The sequence below is a fragment of the Hoplias malabaricus genome, chromosome 14 (assembly GCF_029633855.1).
Source record: "Hoplias malabaricus isolate fHopMal1 chromosome 14, fHopMal1.hap1, whole genome shotgun sequence".
NCBI lineage: Eukaryota > Metazoa > Chordata > Actinopteri > Characiformes > Erythrinidae > Hoplias > Hoplias malabaricus.
In genome coordinates, this window is record NC_089813.1 from 28,123,413 (window position 1) to 28,139,888 (window position 16,476).

At 39.4% G+C, this 16,476-nt stretch overlaps 1 protein-coding gene across 3 annotated transcripts in view; it reads left to right on the forward strand.

The window, feature by feature from the left end:
* Positions 1–16,476, forward strand: part of sema3gb (sema domain, immunoglobulin domain (Ig), short basic domain, secreted, (semaphorin) 3Gb) — a 63,645-nt gene that overhangs the window by 42,728 nt on the left and 4,441 nt on the right. For 2 of the 3 annotated variants that reach the window (XM_066643456.1, XM_066643455.1), the window contains exons 3-17: positions 10,081–10,241; positions 10,385–10,447; positions 10,577–10,696; positions 11,483–11,576; positions 11,718–11,837; positions 12,014–12,159; positions 12,534–12,648; positions 12,761–12,830; positions 13,562–13,706; positions 13,967–14,189; positions 14,704–14,792; positions 14,926–14,967; positions 15,105–15,262; positions 15,515–15,582; positions 16,273–16,400. In XM_066643456.1, the coding sequence (XP_066499553.1) occupies positions 10,081–10,241; positions 10,385–10,447; positions 10,577–10,696; positions 11,483–11,576; positions 11,718–11,837; positions 12,014–12,159; positions 12,534–12,648; positions 12,761–12,830; positions 13,562–13,706; positions 13,967–14,189; positions 14,704–14,792; positions 14,926–14,967; positions 15,105–15,262; positions 15,515–15,582; positions 16,273–16,400 (1,742 nt within the window). The remainder of the gene's footprint in view (positions 1–10,080; positions 10,242–10,384; positions 10,448–10,576; positions 10,697–11,482; positions 11,577–11,717; positions 11,838–12,013; positions 12,160–12,533; positions 12,649–12,760; positions 12,831–13,561; positions 13,707–13,966; positions 14,190–14,703; positions 14,793–14,925; positions 14,968–15,104; positions 15,263–15,514; positions 15,583–16,272; positions 16,401–16,476) is intronic. The other variant, XM_066643458.1, reaches the window with a different exon arrangement.

Consider the following 16,476-nt stretch of genomic DNA (forward strand, 5'->3'; position numbering starts at 1 on the left):
TGATTAACACTTGTCTGTGCTCTGGACCTCAGAAATGGAGGGGCTGCTTGCTAAACTTTGGTAAATGTGGGAGTGCCTTGTTTATAGTGTATTTTAAATAAATCTCAGTTCTCACTACAGAACAGAATGTTTTCATTGATTTTCTATTGGTAGTTGGTGTTTTCCCATATGCTTTACCCTTTTTGTTTTAGGAAGTCATGTAGTGTACACCCTGTTGTTCAGAAAAGTCAAAACACACTCAATAATGTTTATTCTTAGAAAGTTTGTTTGCTGATTTACTTTATTTATATCAGCAATATCAGTGTTTTAAAAGTCATTTCAATATTTCATTAAAGATTAATAATCAGTATACTTAGCTACCATAACATGTATGTGTGTGTGTGTGTGTGTGTGTGTGCGTTCATGAGGGTGGTTATGAACATGGCCTGAGAAGAGTTATTGTGTGCGTAGGTGACAGTGGAATAGATCCCTGTTCTGGGAAAGGGGATAGGGCTTAGGGTTGCCAGGGTATTATTAGCTTGTGTGTTTGCTGTGTTTACCTCAGCCACAGCACAGGGAAGCCCCCTGGAGTATGAGGGCCCACTGCCAGCAACCTGCTTCAAAACGCTACACACATGAACACTATGCAGAGCTTCACCCGCTGTCATCCAGCCCCAGCCTCTAGAGCTCCACCATGGAGCCATTCTGAAAGATCTTTTACTAAGAGAGAATTGGCAGACTGACTCTACTCTAAATTAGTCTTGACCTAACACATGCACGCACACATACGTGTATATATATATATATATATATATATATATATATATATATATATATATATATATATATATATACATACACTCTCTCTCACACACACACACACACACACATTACTTCTTCTCATGTGTGTTCTCTGTGTGTTCTAAGCACCTCTGCACTTGTAGCAGGTGTCTGTGAGTGTGTGTGTGTGGGGGGGGGTGTATGTGTGTTGTACATGTTCAAGATATGGAAATTAGGGAAATACAATCAAAATTATTCTAAAAATATGAGTAAAATACTTCTTTCTGTAACTGGATTAAGTTACATATTTAGCAGTGAAATTTAGATTGCAATTGGTCAGTGTCAAGAAAAAAAACTTAATTTATGATTGTAATGTATTTATTAATACGTACATATTTAAAATGTCCCTCCCGTCTTTGATTAAACCCTGGAAAACTCACCTCTGTTATTCAAATGACCTTTCAAAAAATAAATAAACTGGCCTATAAATCCCCACACACTAGCTTTCATTTAGTATGGACAGATCTATGAATATGCAATTATTCTCTGCCTTTACTTATCTGTCTGCTGTTGCTTGTAGTTCAAATGCCCCAACCCCCAAACTGATTGGATTGCTTCCTTAGATTTATTAGAAAAGCAACCTTGGCTGCCTGAATTTATCTGTTTGAGACCGTCTTTGGAATATTGCAGTTTCAGGGAGGAAGTGCTCAGCTATGCTCTGACAGCTTATTTGGCTCTTGACACCTCTCCTAGCACATGGATATGTAAGCAAATGTGAACAGCTTTATTTTAGGTTCTGTTCCCTGTGTTTTGCTCTGTTAAGTATTTTTTTTTGTCACATGTTCTCCTTGTGTGTTACTTTAGCCTAGCCCCACACCTGTGAGTTATCAGACGGTCATGTGTCTGACTCACAGGAGTCGATCCTTATGTCCCTCTGTTTTCCACCAACTTGGAATGGGTGTCATTTTGGTTTCCCACCAACAAACATAGATTCTGGAACCTGAAACGTTCGTTCACAGCAGGAACCAAAGAATATTAAGTTTTTCGGTACGAACTGTGAAGGCAGCTGTAGGTGTGTCTAGTTGTACAGGAGCAATGGCGACATCCGCAAAGAGTGCAGTGTAGTGGACATTCTACGTCTTCTTATAGCCGAAAGTTCCACCTTTGCTTTTTTGGAGAAAAACAAATGTCTGTAACAACAGCACAAATGCTTGCAGGTAGTAAATGTGCTCCACCATGTTCTCACCTCTGTTTACTGCCACTGTGAAATGCCCTCTCTTGATGACTCAGAAAGGCACCAAGGCTCTTACAACCACAATTCCAATGAAGTTGGGACGTTGTGTAAAACATAAATAAGAACAGAATACTATGATTTGTAAATACTTTTCAAACTATATTTAACTGAATACACTACAAAGACAAGATATTGTTCTAATGTTCAAACAGATAAACTTTATTGTTTTTTTTTTGCAGATATTCACACATAGGAAAAAAATGAATGATGTCTCTTAATTACTTTTTGGTGTTCTTGGTTGTCTATCCTGAAACAGAAGCAGCAGATTTTTGCCACAGTACACTTCATACACTAGCATTGGGATTATATCCCTTCTACTCCTATTGTGTGCGCTAAGGGACAGAATGAGATACAACAGGCCTGTTGCTTCTTCCTGGAATCAGGTCCTTTTCCCAGACAGTCCGACACTCCAGGACCATCACTAACGCTTTACTATAAATGTCAGAAATTGAATTGAAAAATAAAAAGAGATACATTTATTCATTAACCAAGAAAGGGAGTAGGATTTATCACTTAACGATCAGAAGTAGCCTTATGGGAAGTGTTTTTTCCTCTGATGAATGTTCTAGTGTCAAACTTAAAAGAGGCTTGATGAGGATAAGAACATGGAGATTTTGATGAATTAAAGTTTAGAGGGTGCCATTGGGCTGGGCTTTAAAGACTGCAGTGTTACATCTCTGTTGTCTACAGATGAAAAAGTGAAGAGACATAGCTAAGGCCAAAAAAAGACCTCATATTTGTTTTATATATTTGGTCATAAATTAATTAACATCTTGGTGATGAAAATTTGTTTCCAATATGTTTTGATGAGATAAAGTTACAATGAGATAATGATGAGATTCACATCTAATGCAGAGCCATAGTGTTTACAGAAGACTCTGTAACGGCTTATTAGGACTGACAGCTTGTTTCCATAATTGGGAACATTAAAATGAGGAGAGAGATACAGCAACAAACTCAGCAGATCAGTGAGACTGGCCTGTTTTCTCCTTCCCAAGAGAAACTTGGAGGAATTCCACATAAATGAAAACTTCACCATGGGCTTCTTGGAAAACATGGTCTGAGAACTCGCCCTTTTAAGCTAAACTAGAACCAGTGTCATCAGTGTCAAATTGTAAAGTTCTCCATTCAAATACAAACTGTCTAAATACTCTCAGATCACAAAAATTTTGTGTGTGCTGTAGGTATTTAATGCCCTGTGTCCATGTATTTTGGCCTTCTGCCAGCTCCACTGGCCAACAGCCACTAATTCAACCCACAGTGCTCATAATGTCTGAAAATATTGGAGCTTAGTGTCTGAAGGCTAATAAAAGTACAAAAGGTCTTGCTCACTTCGTATATGGGACAGTCACCTTTAGACAAACAATATGATGCATATAGTGATATACAGTATGTTATGAGGTACCCTCAGCTTTTTAGCAAAGACTCACATACATACAGAGAAATTAACATGCTTTAATATAGATGCCTTAGAAACCACCTTTGTAAGGGATATTTTGTTCACAATTGCGTTTCTGCTGCTTTAATTCCCATGCTTGATCTGTACAGTTATACTGAGTGGAATCCATTGAATCTGCATAACCATTCTGTATTTCCTTCAGAAAATGCACTTTCTAGTTAAGTTGTAAAGATTGTACGTTATAAATGTTAACAATGTTCTTTTTGAAGATTAATGAAAGATGTATTATTAGGTTTTTAAGGGGATGTTAAGGTGACATATTTTCATTTCTTTCCACAATTTAACACAGTTCCCTGGTGTCTTAATGAATTGTCTGTACCATGCTTTGGCCTAAATACCACAAGGATCAAACAACACTGTATTATCTTATCATGTATAAACAGCCCTGTTCAGAAAGAGTGGTTTCCAAACACAAGACACCCATTGGTGAGGCATGAAGAGCAGAGACATTGTGTTTTTAGTCATTTTTGCTTGTTTTGCTTTCTTCTGTTTTTCAATCAGAAGGGATCATTTTTTCCCATGTTTCAGATTAGGCAAGTCCCAAAACCTGACTGGGTTGTTTTTTTATTTCACAGTTTGTGGTTTAGTAGAAGCTATAGATCCCCAAATGAATGTGGTATCAAAGTGAAAATGCACTTAAAAAGTGATTTTTTTTTTCATAATATGTCCTCTTTAAAGAGTGTCCTAACAAGCATAAATACAGAAATGATCTGAGGTCCCAAGGGCAACCTCAATGGCTACTGTTTCCTGACAAATCGCTGAGTTGGGCTGTTATTGGGTTAGCAAGGAAAAGAGCTGTTAGGCTGAACCTGCAGCTGGAGTTTAGACTAGGTTCAATTTAGCAGTGTCCAAAAGAAACATACAAATGTGGAATCAGCAGTTTTAAAACAGTCGGAATTTGCTTTCTAACCTGACTGAACTTCTCACAAAGCAGAGACTATTTAATCTTCCGTTTTATTGTAGTGTGACATTCTTCTGTTGCCTTTAGGCAGTACAGGTTGACCTGCTGAAAAACATTATCATCTTAATATAAAAAAGCTTGTAGCATTTGCTCTTCAATGTAGCATTCTCTCTTACGTTGGATGAAAACCTAATACAAAACAAAAATCAAATGTCTTCTCAACGTAAAACAAAATTCAATTTCTTCTAATGTATGTGTACAGGACATATATCGTACAAGCAGGAGAGGTGCTGTTAAACAGGTGACGAGTTCATCTGCTTTACAGTTCACTGTGTTCTCTAGCCTGTGGCCAATCTGTCAGTGTGTATTAAGGCAAAGTTTGTTATGGCCACACAGTCTCCCAGTGGATATGCCACTAAAACCTAATTCTCTGAGCTCAAGTGCTCTCTTAAACTGGAATTCTGGGAGCTTAATGGGTTTTAAATAACTATTAAACTTGTTCAAACACAAGTGGAGTTGTATCAAAACTGTCTAGACTGAAAAATCCTTTAGTTGTGAGATTGTTGAAATAACTGTCTTCAAAAATGGTGGGAGCTATCAGAAAGACCATGGGAATTTTTATTTCTGTAGTGCAGATATAAGTCCATAAAGTATTCCATGAAGTAAGGACTCACGTCCACATGACACAGTGAGGGGACTGCATAGAGTTGTACAGAAAACTTGAAGAAAGGTCTCATTTTACTACTTTAAACAAATCCAAAGCTGCATGAGAAGAAAAAAAAGCAGGCCTGTGTCTTTGCTTTCAAACTCATGGAATATTCCCTCCACCCTGCTCCAAAATGACTCACCTCATGTTTTTTTTTCAGTTTCAGGTCAAAGACACTTCCTATATGAAGAGCCTCAAATAGACTGTAAATTTCCATCATAATACACGCGATCTTTAACCTTTTAAACTCTCAGAGACCTTTAGTTATGTCCAGAGTTTCTTCAGTTCCTGACTCATAACTACCCTTTTTTTGGTTTTCATTTTCTAAAAACGTATGGGATTTTCTTTGTAGAGGAAATATTTCATATATACAGTATTAGCTGCAAATGCCCTAAAAATGTCCAGTGCTCGTTTTTTTACAGTTTTGCCCATATTACTTAAGGACTTACGAAATTATTTATAATGGTTACTGAACAGGATAATTAATTTGACCCATTTTTAAGGGAATAAATGTATTCTGTTTATACCAAAAATGTCGATAATGATGTGTTAAATCTCCTTTGACTTTTTGAGAGCTTTCAACATTATAAAATTAAATATAAAAAATAGTGTCCCAGTTGACAATATTTTGCAATGTTGCTCTCCTAATAACTGCTTGCATCAGAAGGAGCATCCAGCATAAAACCTGTATCAAGTCTGTTGTGTGGACTGTTGGCCATGGTTATGCCTGATCTGCTGGGGTGACCCCTTTCGGGAGCAACCAAAAGAAGAACAATGCTCCTAATTACTATTAAAGCTTAGGCATACTTTGGTTTCAGCATTACGTACAGTCTGTTTCTTGCTTGTGCTCATACTTCTTTTCATACGTCTTTGTGCTGAGGTGTGAGCTTTACTGCTCCTGCTTTAAAAAGGCCTGGTTTTGCAATTCCTGATTTCCAGCCGGTCAGGGAGACTGTGAGTGGAAAATGTGACCACTGTTGTTCTCCCCAAATGAATCCTATTACACCAGCTTTTGGCTGTAGAATTGACCCTGGCACAAGCTGGTATACACACTCACATACACCCACACACACATGTACACATAACACAAATATTTATAGTCGTCTCATTCAGGTCCAACTGGCAAATATGTCCCAACTCCAGTCCATAAACAAGGCTCCCCTTAAACATCCCTATTCTACTATCCAATAAAAATCTCCTACTAAGATTATAATACATAATAAACATTACATTGTGTCCCCTTGCCTGTAGACAGGTAAGTAGAGTCTCAGTAGATTTTCATAAGCTTTTGTTCAGAGCAGTTTATTTTGGGGTAAATCTGCTTCCCATTAGGCCAATTATGCTTTTATGCACTGACCGCCTCCTTGGCCTTCCCTTTTCGCCCACTTTCTTTCATCAGATATATCGAGTTTCAGTGTCACTTTAAAGGAATTGTAAACTGCAGGATTCCTGAATGGTTCATGAGTTGTGTCCATTCAGCAGAAAAAGGTACTACTTTTTGTGTGCAAATTCACACCCACACACACAAATGACAAAAACAGACTGCCTCAGAGTATGTGATGTGGCCTAATGCCTGTGATATTGTGATGACATTCATGGGTTGTGTATCAGTGTCATTAGGTTGGGGTCATGTGCAATGACTTGTAAAGGCCTAGTTCAGAGGTTACAGGCCTGGGAACAGAGCAACACCACTACAGAAACTACAGAAGATATGCTCTTTCAAATCTGTTTATGTATGGACATGGCCAGAGGTTTTCTACTTGGGTCAGTTTTGTAAAATGTAAAATGTTTGCACATTATTTAAATCAACAGTTGATTATATATTTAAAAAAAATAGGTTCCATGAACAAGGGTGGCACGGTGGCGCAGCAGGTAGTGTTGCAGTCACACAGCTCCAGGGACCTGGAGATTGTGGGTTTTATTCCTGCTCCGGGTGACTGTCTGTGAGGAGTTGGTGTGTTCTCCCCGTGTCTGCGTGGGTTTTCTCTGGGTGCTCCGGTTTCCTCCCACAGTCCAAAACCACATGTTGGGTCGGTTGATTGGTGTTGGATGGATTGGTGTTGATTGGTTGATGTGTGTGTGTTGCCCTGTGAAGGACTGGTGCCCTCTCCAGGGTGTATTCCTGCCTTGCACCCAATGATTCCAGGTAGGCTCTGGACCCAGCGTGACCCTGAATTGGATAAGCAGTTACAGATAATGGATGGAAGGTTCCATGAATGAAAAAAATACATATTACATGCATAATTTCCTGTTTTTAATATAATGTAGAATTAAATATTATTTGAATCAATAATGTTAAACCTGTACGCTGTGGCAGACACATTTATGCCCTGCATTTTCGCATTGTTTTGAATGGAATAGTTATCAGTGTCCTTTAAAGCTCTTCCAACCTCATAACAGAAGAATGTGTTTATCAGGGAGCAAAGATATTTTAACTTCCATGAGAAACTTTATTTATCCACATAATTTCTGCAGTCACAAAACCATTAGCAGAGTATGTTCTGAACCATCAAAGTCCACCTTCATAAAGAATTTTTTCCATCTCCATTAATTCCCTTGTCCCACCAGAGATAGATATCCAGACATGGGCAGTTTAGCCTGGTCTTTGCAGAGTGGATGCCTGTATCCTCCTGAAAAAAAGCCTGACTTCACTTCATGCTCCACCCTTGTCCAAAGGTAGTGGATTTTGTGGATAAAGCCTGTTGGACAGGGATGAGAGGAGGGCTGAGAATAGTGCTGTGGCCCCAGAATGCAGCAAGCAATCAGGAATCCCAGGCTGACCCTGTGGCCCAGAGCCTGGAGAGATTCTGCTCATGGCTGGAGGATCACCCATACAGCTGCCAGAGGGAGACACAACACACAAACACACACACACACTGGCACTACACTATGCCACCTACTTAGATCCCCAAGAAGAGCACCAAACACACACCCATTAGCATTCACACACTCACACACTCTCACCTGGACTCTTCCATCTACTTCATCAGTGCACACTGATACACATGTGAGATTGTAAAAATATCTGAGGCTGTCATCTACACTCAGTTGGATGTGTTTATTAGTAGCTGTGTAAGTGAAGTTTGTGAAACATTTATTATAACGAAATAATATATGGCACATATTAAGCTTTTTGATCCTATATCTATTTCTATTTAAGAGTTTGAATATCTTCATGTGCTAAGGATGTAATAAGTCATTAATGTCCACACAGCCAGCCAAATGCTAATGTTTAGCAACTGGATGTTCATATTTTAATAATTGATTTTAAAGTGATTTTGGGGCAGCATGGTGGCGCAACAGGTAGGGTCCTGGGTTTGGGGATCCGTGCCCCACTCCATGTGGGTTTCTTACGATTGCTCCGGTTTCCTCCCACAGTCCAAAAACAAAACTCAGAAGTGTCCATAGGTGTGAGTGCGTGAGTAAATGGGTGTGTGTATTGCCCTGTGAAGGACTGGCGCCCCCTCCAGGATGTGTTCCTGCCTTGTGCCCAATGGTCCTGGGTAGGCTCCGGAACCACTGCGACCCCGAACTGGATAAGCTGTTTCAGACAATGAATGAATGAATGAGTCTACGATGTTGGCTAGAGGAATATGAATTTTGTAAATAGGTTTAAGTAAAATTATTCATTTTCGACAATAATATACTGACCAATAATCAGTGTTTTTTCATATTAGAATTATAAAACAGGCCTCTTTTAAATATCACTGTTTAGCAGCTGGCTTTGTAAGAATCAGTTAGGAAGGGTGGGCCCAGTACTGACATACACACATTTAAACCTGGTAACTAACTGATGAAGTCAATATAATGAATGCATATAAGAAGAGAAATGACAGACTGTGCAGGACTCAGACCTCCAGTACTGGAGATGGATAGCCCTGAATTAGAGCCTGTATCATAGGCATTACATGAAACAGTGTCTGAGTGTGACCTTTTCGCCGCAGCTACTAATGCTATTTCTATTTATTCAAAGCATGGGTTGTGGTTGGGGCAGGTCAGAGTTTGGGAGGAAGCTCGGCAATCCTCTGAGATCAAAGTGCAGGGTGGTATGAGGCTAACGTGAAGTAATTTATAGGTTTGCTCTGTGTGTCACTCATACCCTAGACCTACCCCCATGTGCTAAACACGCACTTCCACTTGTTCTCATAGAGGGCAGTGATGTCAGCACGTCCTCATAACCCCTGATTTATATCTAATGTCATCCAGTTTCTCCACACCCCACCCTCTTTGTCTGTCTCTTTCTTTCTCTCTCTCTCTCTCTCTCTCTCTCTCTCTCTCTCTCTCTCTCTCTGTCTCTCTCTCTCTGTCTCTCTCTCTCTCTCCCTCTCCCTCTACCACTTTCATTTACTCTCAGGACACCTGATATCCATGTGTCAAGTGGAATTGTTCATGCCTTTGTAATGTAAAGCTATGTGAATATGTGCAGTGTCACTGCTAAATCTATGCAGTAAAGTACAGTACCGTGATTGGTCACATTGATGTGCACGGATAAGCCCTGGGAGCAAGTACAGGAACAGTAAGAAACATTTAGCACACAGCTAAACAGCCTGCATGCTCAGACAGCTGAACTCATCTTTCATCTCCACACCTGCTCCCATCCTCTGTTCCCCACAGCAATAGAGCGTGAGAGAGAGATTACTGCCACCTGCTGTATGAAAGAGAGAGGAATGAAGCAGGGCCTGTATGCATAAGATTAGGGTCTTTAATCATATACTAAGCATGCTGATCTAGCAACAACAAAACACATTTTTCTGCTTATTAGTTATTATCAGCTATTGAAACAAAGGCTTGATATTTCATAAAAGGTTTAAGCTCAGTAGCCCAGGACTACATATGGTGAATCTTCATTTAAGGAAGCAGTGCAGTCCAGGAATTGTTTATTCCCCATTCAGGAAATTAACACTATGAGCAAAATTAACTAACCATCAGAACTAATACCTGCTCCCCTGTCCATCTCACAGAACTGCTGGAAACAAGGACCATCAGGCCCTTCAGCTTTTCCTTCAACACCAGCGACTACCGCATCCTCCACATGGACCAGGACCAGGGTCGGCTTTACCTGGGAAGCCGCGAGTACCTGGTCTCCCTGGACATGCAGAACATTAACAAAGAGCCACTCATTGTGAGACAAATGAGATTTTATCACGTCTTTGTCATGCGTGTGTTCCTATTCATTGTGATATGGTAAGGTAAATCAAAGTGCTTAAGTGTATTGTGCATACCTGTATTTTCTTGAGGTTTAAATAAATTTGTGTTTGACTTTAGATTCACTGGCCCGCCACTGCCCAGAGAAAGGGAGAATGCAGGTTAACAGGGAAAGGAGGACAGGTAAATTTGTCATTGGCCCTGGGTCTCCAAAAATGTTTATATTTTCACATTAGTGAATGAGTAAAGACATCTCCATGTTTGTGGCTTTAGCTTGAATGATAGTTGATGTTTTTTCTCTCTTCCACATAGGGAGAGTGTGCTAACTTTGTGCGTCTAATTGAGCCATGGAACAGAACTCATCTGTACACATGCGGCACTGGAGCTTACAAACCCGTCTGCACCTTCATCAACCGAGGCTGGAAGGCTGAGGTGGATACACATACACACAGACAAAGCATCTGCCAAATCAAAAAATTAAGAGACAATATATTGGCTTTCATAGACATTTTTAAATTAACTTTAAAAAATGTTTCTAGAATTTTGGTTAACATAAAAATTATTTAAAAATCCTGTGATTACAGTCAATACTGTGTTCTCAAAATCCATTATTTAACGTATGGGGTAGACATGCTGATGTGTAATATAAGTTTAAACTGTATAATGAAACAGCAGTACATTTTAACACCACTGAACAGAACACTGAAAAGATTTTTTCCAAAATTCTAAAAGATCACAATCAGATTTATGGGACACCATGTGCTAAAACAAATCTGCACTCTCAGAAAAAAGGTACAGTAGAGGTACATTACTGTGCTCACTAAAGGTACACACAGTGTAAATGTACGTTTAAAGTTACAAAAGTGATTTTAAAGTAGTTTTGTTTCCAAAAGTTACATTAAATTATTTTCTCCAGAAGCAGAGGTGAATATTTGTAAGCTTTCATTATAGAACTGTGTAGAGAGAGTACCACGCCACTGACAATTTTTCTGACAGCGTAGAACGAACAAAACATGTTGACTCATACTGAGCATCTCTTGATTAATTCTGATATTACGTTTTGCTTCCCACCCACCTATGCTTTGTATCTATTTTTCAACACTCATTTCATGACAATAAAATCTTTGTCAAACAATGTAAATATCTGTCATGCATAAAGTAACAGTACCTTTCTGTTTTCATAATATATATATATATATATTATTGGTGTGTGTTCAGGAGTACCTCTTCCGCCTTGTTCCTGGATATGTGGATTCTGGAAAGGGAAAGTGTCCATATGATCCACGGCAGGAAAATGCTGCTGTTCTTATCAGTAAGCTCTCTCTCTCTCTCTCTCTCTCTCTCTCTCTCTCTCAATGAAGTTAAATATAAATCAACTGTAGAATCAGAGTCACACTTAATTAATCCAGATTCATGTGTTTCTCCAAACCCTCATCCTGTCCTCCTGTGACAGATGGTAACCTGTATGCTGGAGTGCATGTGGACTTCATGGGGACAGATCCAGCTATATTCAGGACTCTGGGAGACAGACCTGCTGTAAGAACAGAGCAGTATGACTCCCGATGGCTCAATGGTACGCTGCAAACAGAAAGATTGATTAATATACAGTATCCAGAGTATCCTGGGGATTAAACTTGGATTCAGACATTGAGGAGAAATGCTGATAAGGCAACTTTTTGTCTGTTTTCCACCTTTATTACCTCTCCTTTTCTTTCTTTCCCTCTCCTTCTGTCTCTCTCACTCTTTTAGAGCCTGTGTTCATAAAAATACAGAAAATTCCAGACAGCGCAGAAAAGAATGATGACAAGTTGTATTTTTTCTTCCGGGAGAAGAGTTTGGACGCAGCAGGGGGCAGCACCCCCAGCGTGCTGGCCAGAGTTGGCAGAGTCTGTCTGGTGAGAACTTTCATACAGGACACATTTTAAATATGACTTCAAATCTTTGTCATTAAACTTTAATATAATATGAAATTAATGAATTGTAGTATCAGTGACAGTCTACGGCTGCTTCAACTGCCAATGATTAATTTTAAGATGTGGAAACAACAATAGTGATTTTTGTCTTATATACACTCTATGACAAATAGTTTGTTGACACTTTTTTAATCACCGTTTCTACTGAAATGAAGGGTATCAATCAGGGGTTTCCCCTTTGCTGCAGTAACAACCTATGCTCTTCTAGGAAGACTTTAGACTTAGAGGAAGACGGTAGAAATTTTACATCATATTTTAAAGTTGCATTTGTCAAGCTTCTTATCATTTTTATATAGAATGATGATGGAGGTCAAAGGTCACTGGTAAACAAGTGGACGACTTTCCTGAAGGCTCGCCTGGTCTGCTCTGTGATTGGAGCAGAAGGTGTTGAGACATATTTTGATGAACTGAGTAAGAGATTTTGTTATTCTTTCCTCCTTTATTCAGTAAAAAAATATTATTGCTGTTCTTTTTCCATTAAAGTGGACTGCTTCAGTGAAAGATTTATGATTTTATGTTGTAGGAGATGTTTTCATTCAGCGGACTCATGATGAGCGTAACCCCACTGTGTATGCTGTGTTCTCCACTGCTGGGTAAATTCTTGCTCCAGTTCACTACCTTTGACGTCACATTGTCTAATGAGTAACTATAATTGCAGATGCAATCTTAAGCAATGGTTTACCATGGAAAAATAATTTGCAGTTTTCTTCCTTATTTCAAAAATAGTCTGTTAAACAAGGCATGTTTGCAGTGTGGGGTCTGTTTGGTTTTTGACTAGAGACTTAAAAAATGGAAGCTTGTTCTCCAGTACTCCTCATACAACAATTAGCATATTAAATAAACAGAACCATCATGCGACTTTACGGGACACTATGTATGATTTGGTATTTTTGGTCCTGGGCTGCTCCTAATGTTGCAGAGTGTATTTTGCACTGTCCTGAAATCAAGGGTAAGGTGAGGGAGGGGGTGCTTTCCTGCTGTCCTCCAAAAATCCAAAAGTTACATAGTGCAGTTTCTGAAGTGCACTAGTGTTCCTTTAAAGGGAAACTTTCAGAATTTCAGAACTAAGTTGTTGAGATGTAACCAGAATCATTTGTGTGTAAAAATAAGAGTCTCAATGTTTATAACACAAACATACAGCTTTTTTTCCACTATCCAAAATGACCAGAGATCCTCTTAACCATTTAACAATGCAAGAAGAGTGCAACTCATATTTAAGATACCAAGTGTGTCTTGGCTGATGTCCTACATATAGAATGAGTCATTAACACTTTCTCTCTCTCTCTCTCTCTCTCTCTCTCTCTCTCTCTCTCTCTCTCATTAGCTCTGTGTTTAAGGGTTCAGCAGTGTGTGTGTACTCCATGGCTGACATTAGAAATGTCTTTAATGGACCCTTTTCCCACAAACATGGACACAACTACCAGTGGACGCCGTACACTGGAAAAATTCCCTACCCTCGTCCTGGCACGGTGAGCACTTCCAGTGTGGTTTTATGTCCTCATTGCCATCTGAGGCCAAGTACAAGTACCGAATAATGTGATCCTGAGCTGAAGCTTCATCATAAATCATCATACACATTGATTAAACTTCAGTATGAGGTCATTTATCACACTGGACTCATAGTAGTATTGCATTTCAAGCTAATCTTCTTGAACTCAGCCAAAGTCTGTATTGGTGTTTGCATGGATTTATGGTGTACATCTTTCTGCTTTCTCCCTTTTGAACTCAGTGCCCTGGAGGAACATTTACGCCTGGTCTTCACACCACCAAGGCCTTTTCTGACGAGGCAATCAACTTTGTGCGTGCACACCCTCTCATGTACCACCCCATTTACCCGACGCACAAGCGCCCCCTCGTGGTTCGGACAGGAGTAGACTACCGTTTCACCACCATTGCTGTGGATATGGTGGATGCTGTAGATGGCAGATATGAGGTGCTCTTCCTGGGGACAGGTAAATCGTTGTAGATCACCCTGGATAGTTATAATATTTCCATATCTGGTTGATTTTACTGTTATATCACTGTAATATATTTTGTGTAGTACCATAATTATACATATTTAGGACTTTTTTTAAAGCCTAAAATGCACTTGTCAATATATAACCCTTATGAGTTACAGTGATTGACTGCAAATACAAAAGTACATTGAAGTTAAGATGAAAAAATCTATATTTTAGTTGTTGGTAGTCATTGGTCATATTATACAATGTTGTTCTGTAATACGATACATACACACTACAATTCCTTAAGATTGACACTAAAAATCAAGCTGGGATGTACCAATAAATTAGTTATAAATAATTTACTGTAATTTGCCTAGTGGGAATTAAGTGTAATCAAACTTAAGATGCAATTAAAAAAGAAAATAACTCTAGTGTTACAGGACAAACAATTCTTCCTGGAGATTCCTGTTTTTTTTTTTTTTTTTACATTTTCCAAAGTTGCATTTCTTTTGCTCTCCAATAGATCGAGGAACAGTTCAAAAGGTGATTGTGTTGCCAAAGGACCCAAGCACAACAGAAGAGCTCATTTTGGAAGAGGTGGAGGTTTTCAGGGTAATCATACCACTTAATGTGTTCTACTCTATTTTTCAGTAGAAAAGATTTCCTTAATTGAATATAACATATTAAATTTCTTAACTTTAGTGTCACTAATTCTAGATGAATTTCTGTTGCTGCTTTTTTTCAGACACCAGCACCAGTGAAAACTCTGAAAATGTCTTCCAAGAGGGTATGATACTTTTAGAGTCACCAGACAGATTTAACCAACTATTAATTGTATGTTACAATAATCAATTAACGTTTAAGGGTAATTAAAAAGTTAACCCCTACCTGAGATGAACTGTGCCTTTTCTTCCGTGTTCACAGCAACAGCTGTACGTGTCGTCAGAGCGGGGTCTTACTCAGGTGTCTCTTCACCGCTGTGCTGTGTATGGTAAAGCCTGCTCTGACTGCTGTCTGGCCAGAGACCCCTACTGTGCCTGGGATGGAGAGACATGCTCTGCCTTTACCCCTGCCACCAAGAGGTCTCACACAGCTCACAGTATTATTTATTTATTTATTTAAATTAGTTTTTTTTTTTTGTTTTTTTTGCATTTGCATTTGCATTAAATACTTTCATGGAGGTAGACTGAAAAACACAGCTTTGGTTCCAGATCTCTTTGATGCCCAAATATAATATAATGAAATAAAGCATTAAGATAAATAATACGTTTTTAAATGGTTAAGCACAGGAATGACCATACATTAAATAAATCTGCCTGTGAATAATATTTCAGGAGGAGCAGGAGACAGGATATCAAACATGGAGACCCATTACGGCAATGCAGAGGCTTCAATTCTAAAGGTATGTGATAATTTATGGACAGGGACATGAAATCTGGTGGAGATAAGGCGTAGCAGGTAGTGTCGCAGTCACACAGCTCCAGGAACCTGGAGGTTGTGAGTTCAAGTCCCGCTCCGGTTGACTGTCTATGAGGAGTTTGGTGTGTTCTCCCTGTGTCCTAACTGCACAACTTGCTCTTGACTCTTAAACCATAGCACCTGGAAATTCTTTATTATTTGAGATTTCCTGTGGCAGCTATATTGTTTTTTTTTTAATAAATTCATTCATTATCTGTAACCGCTTATCCAGTTCAAGGTCACTGTGGGTCCAGAGCCAACCAGGAGTCATTGGGCACAAGGCAGGAATACACCCTGGAGGGGGTGCCAGTCCTTCACAGGGCAACACAGACACACATACTTTCACTCACATCTATGGACACTTTTGAGTCGCCAATCCTCCTACCAACATGTGTTTTTGGACTGTGGGAGGTAACCGGAGCACCCGGAGGAAACCCACGCGGACACGGTGAGAACACACCAAACTCCTCACAGACAGTCACTCAGAGCAGGACTCAAACCCACAACCTCCAGGCCACTGGAGCTGTGGGACTGTGAAGCTACCTGCTGCGCCACCTTGCCGCCCTTTAAAAATAAAATTAATTTTAAAAGGGAAATTAGCTTTCTAAATTTGTCCAATCCTTTCTTCTCTTAGTAGAGAAGCGCTTGAGGGAGACAGTGCAGTTTGGTGTAGAGGGCAGCAGCACATTTCTGGAGTGTCAGCCCAGGTCTCCTCAGGCCACTGTTAAATGGCTCTATCAAAAGGATGGCAAGCGCAAAGCAGTAAGATTCTCACCTCATTTTCTGTCCTTCACTCATGAATAAACACTTCCTGTATTTCAGAAATCACATAATAACA